We start from the raw sequence: 1,357 nt of genomic DNA on the forward strand, positions 1-1,357 counted from the left end.
ACCATCACATGAGTCATGGGCCAGTGGAGCGTGGAAGCGTGTTGGGGGGTGACACACACGTGTTGGGCACACATGCATGTTGGGAGCACACACACACGCACGCATGTTGGGGACACACACATGTTGGGGACACACACATGTTGGGGACACACACATGTTGGGGACACACGCACACACGTGTGTGGGCTGAGGCCGGGCAGCTCGTGACACTGGTGGGAGTACCGCAGCCTCCTGGAGGAACTGGCCCAGAACATCACGGCCGAGGACCTGGAGCAGCTCAAGTCCGCCTGCAAGGAGGACATCCCGAGCGGGGAGAGCGAGGCCATCGCCACCAGCCACCACTGGTTCAGCTTCCTGGAGAAGCACGGCAAGCTGGGGCCAGGTGGGACCCCCCGAGCCCGTCCTCAGCCTCACCCCCAGCCGCTGTCTGCACCCCGGTCCCCATCCTGGTCACATCTCCCTTTCCCGTCGTGCCTTAATCCCTATCCCGGGTCCCCATCCTCATCCCTGTCCCTGTTCCCTGGGGTCCATGCCCATTGTCCATCCCATCCCCTCCCCTGGTCACTCGCTATTGCCCTCATCCTGCTCTGTCCCCTCTCCCCACTCCCATCCTGGTCCCACCTCCTTTCCCGGTGCCCATCTTGGTCCCCTGATCCCTGTCCTGGTCCCCATCTCTTCATCCCCTTGGCCCTGGCGTCCAGTCCCATCCCGCTCTCGGTCCCCTCGCTCTTCCCTGTCCCAGTCCCTGTCCCCTGCTCCCATCCCGCCCGTGTCAGTGTCCCGGTGTCCCGGTCCCCGCAGACACGCTCTCCTACGTGGAGCACATCTTCGAGATCTCGCGCCGCCCCGACCTCCTCACCACGGTCGTGCGGTACCGGACCCACGTGCTCAAGATCTCGGAGGAGGACGAGGTGGACACGAAGCTCACGCGCATCCCCAGCGCCAAGAAGTACAAGGGTGAGGGGATGGGGACCCCCTTGTGGGGACAGGGACCATCCATGGGGACAGGGACCTCCATGGGGACAGGGACATCCATAGGGGACAGGGACATCCGTGGGGACAGGGACATCCGTGGGGACAGGGACCATCCATGGGGACAGGGACATCCATAGGGGACAGGGACATCCGTGGGGACAGGGACATCCGTGGGGACAGGGACCATCCATGGGACATCCCAGGGGGACAGGGACCATCCATGGGGACAGGAACCTCCATGGGGACAGGGACATCCATAGGGACAGGGACATCCATGGGAACAGGGACCATCCATGGGGACAGGGACATCCCAGGGGGACAGGGACCATCCATGGGGACAGGAACCTCCATGGGGACAGGGACATCCATAGGGACAGGGACC

At 63.9% G+C, this 1,357-nt stretch overlaps 1 protein-coding gene across 1 annotated transcript in view; it reads left to right on the forward strand.

Annotated features, from left to right (window-relative positions):
• Positions 1-219: 219 nt before the first annotated feature.
• The window catches only part of PEA15 (phosphoprotein enriched in astrocytes 15), a gene marked incomplete at both ends in the record, with an annotated part of 1,641 nt that continues 503 nt past the window's right edge, over positions 220-1,357 (forward strand). Inside the window, 2 exons of the mRNA XM_010016906.1 lie at positions 220-382; positions 802-957. Coding sequence (XP_010015208.1) covers positions 220-382; positions 802-957 — 319 coding nt within the window. The remainder of the gene's footprint in view (positions 383-801; positions 958-1,357) is intronic.

Source organism: Nestor notabilis, unplaced genomic scaffold, assembly GCF_000696875.1.
Source record: "Nestor notabilis isolate BGI_N333 unplaced genomic scaffold, ASM69687v1 scaffold17686, whole genome shotgun sequence".
NCBI lineage: Eukaryota > Metazoa > Chordata > Aves > Psittaciformes > Psittacidae > Nestor > Nestor notabilis.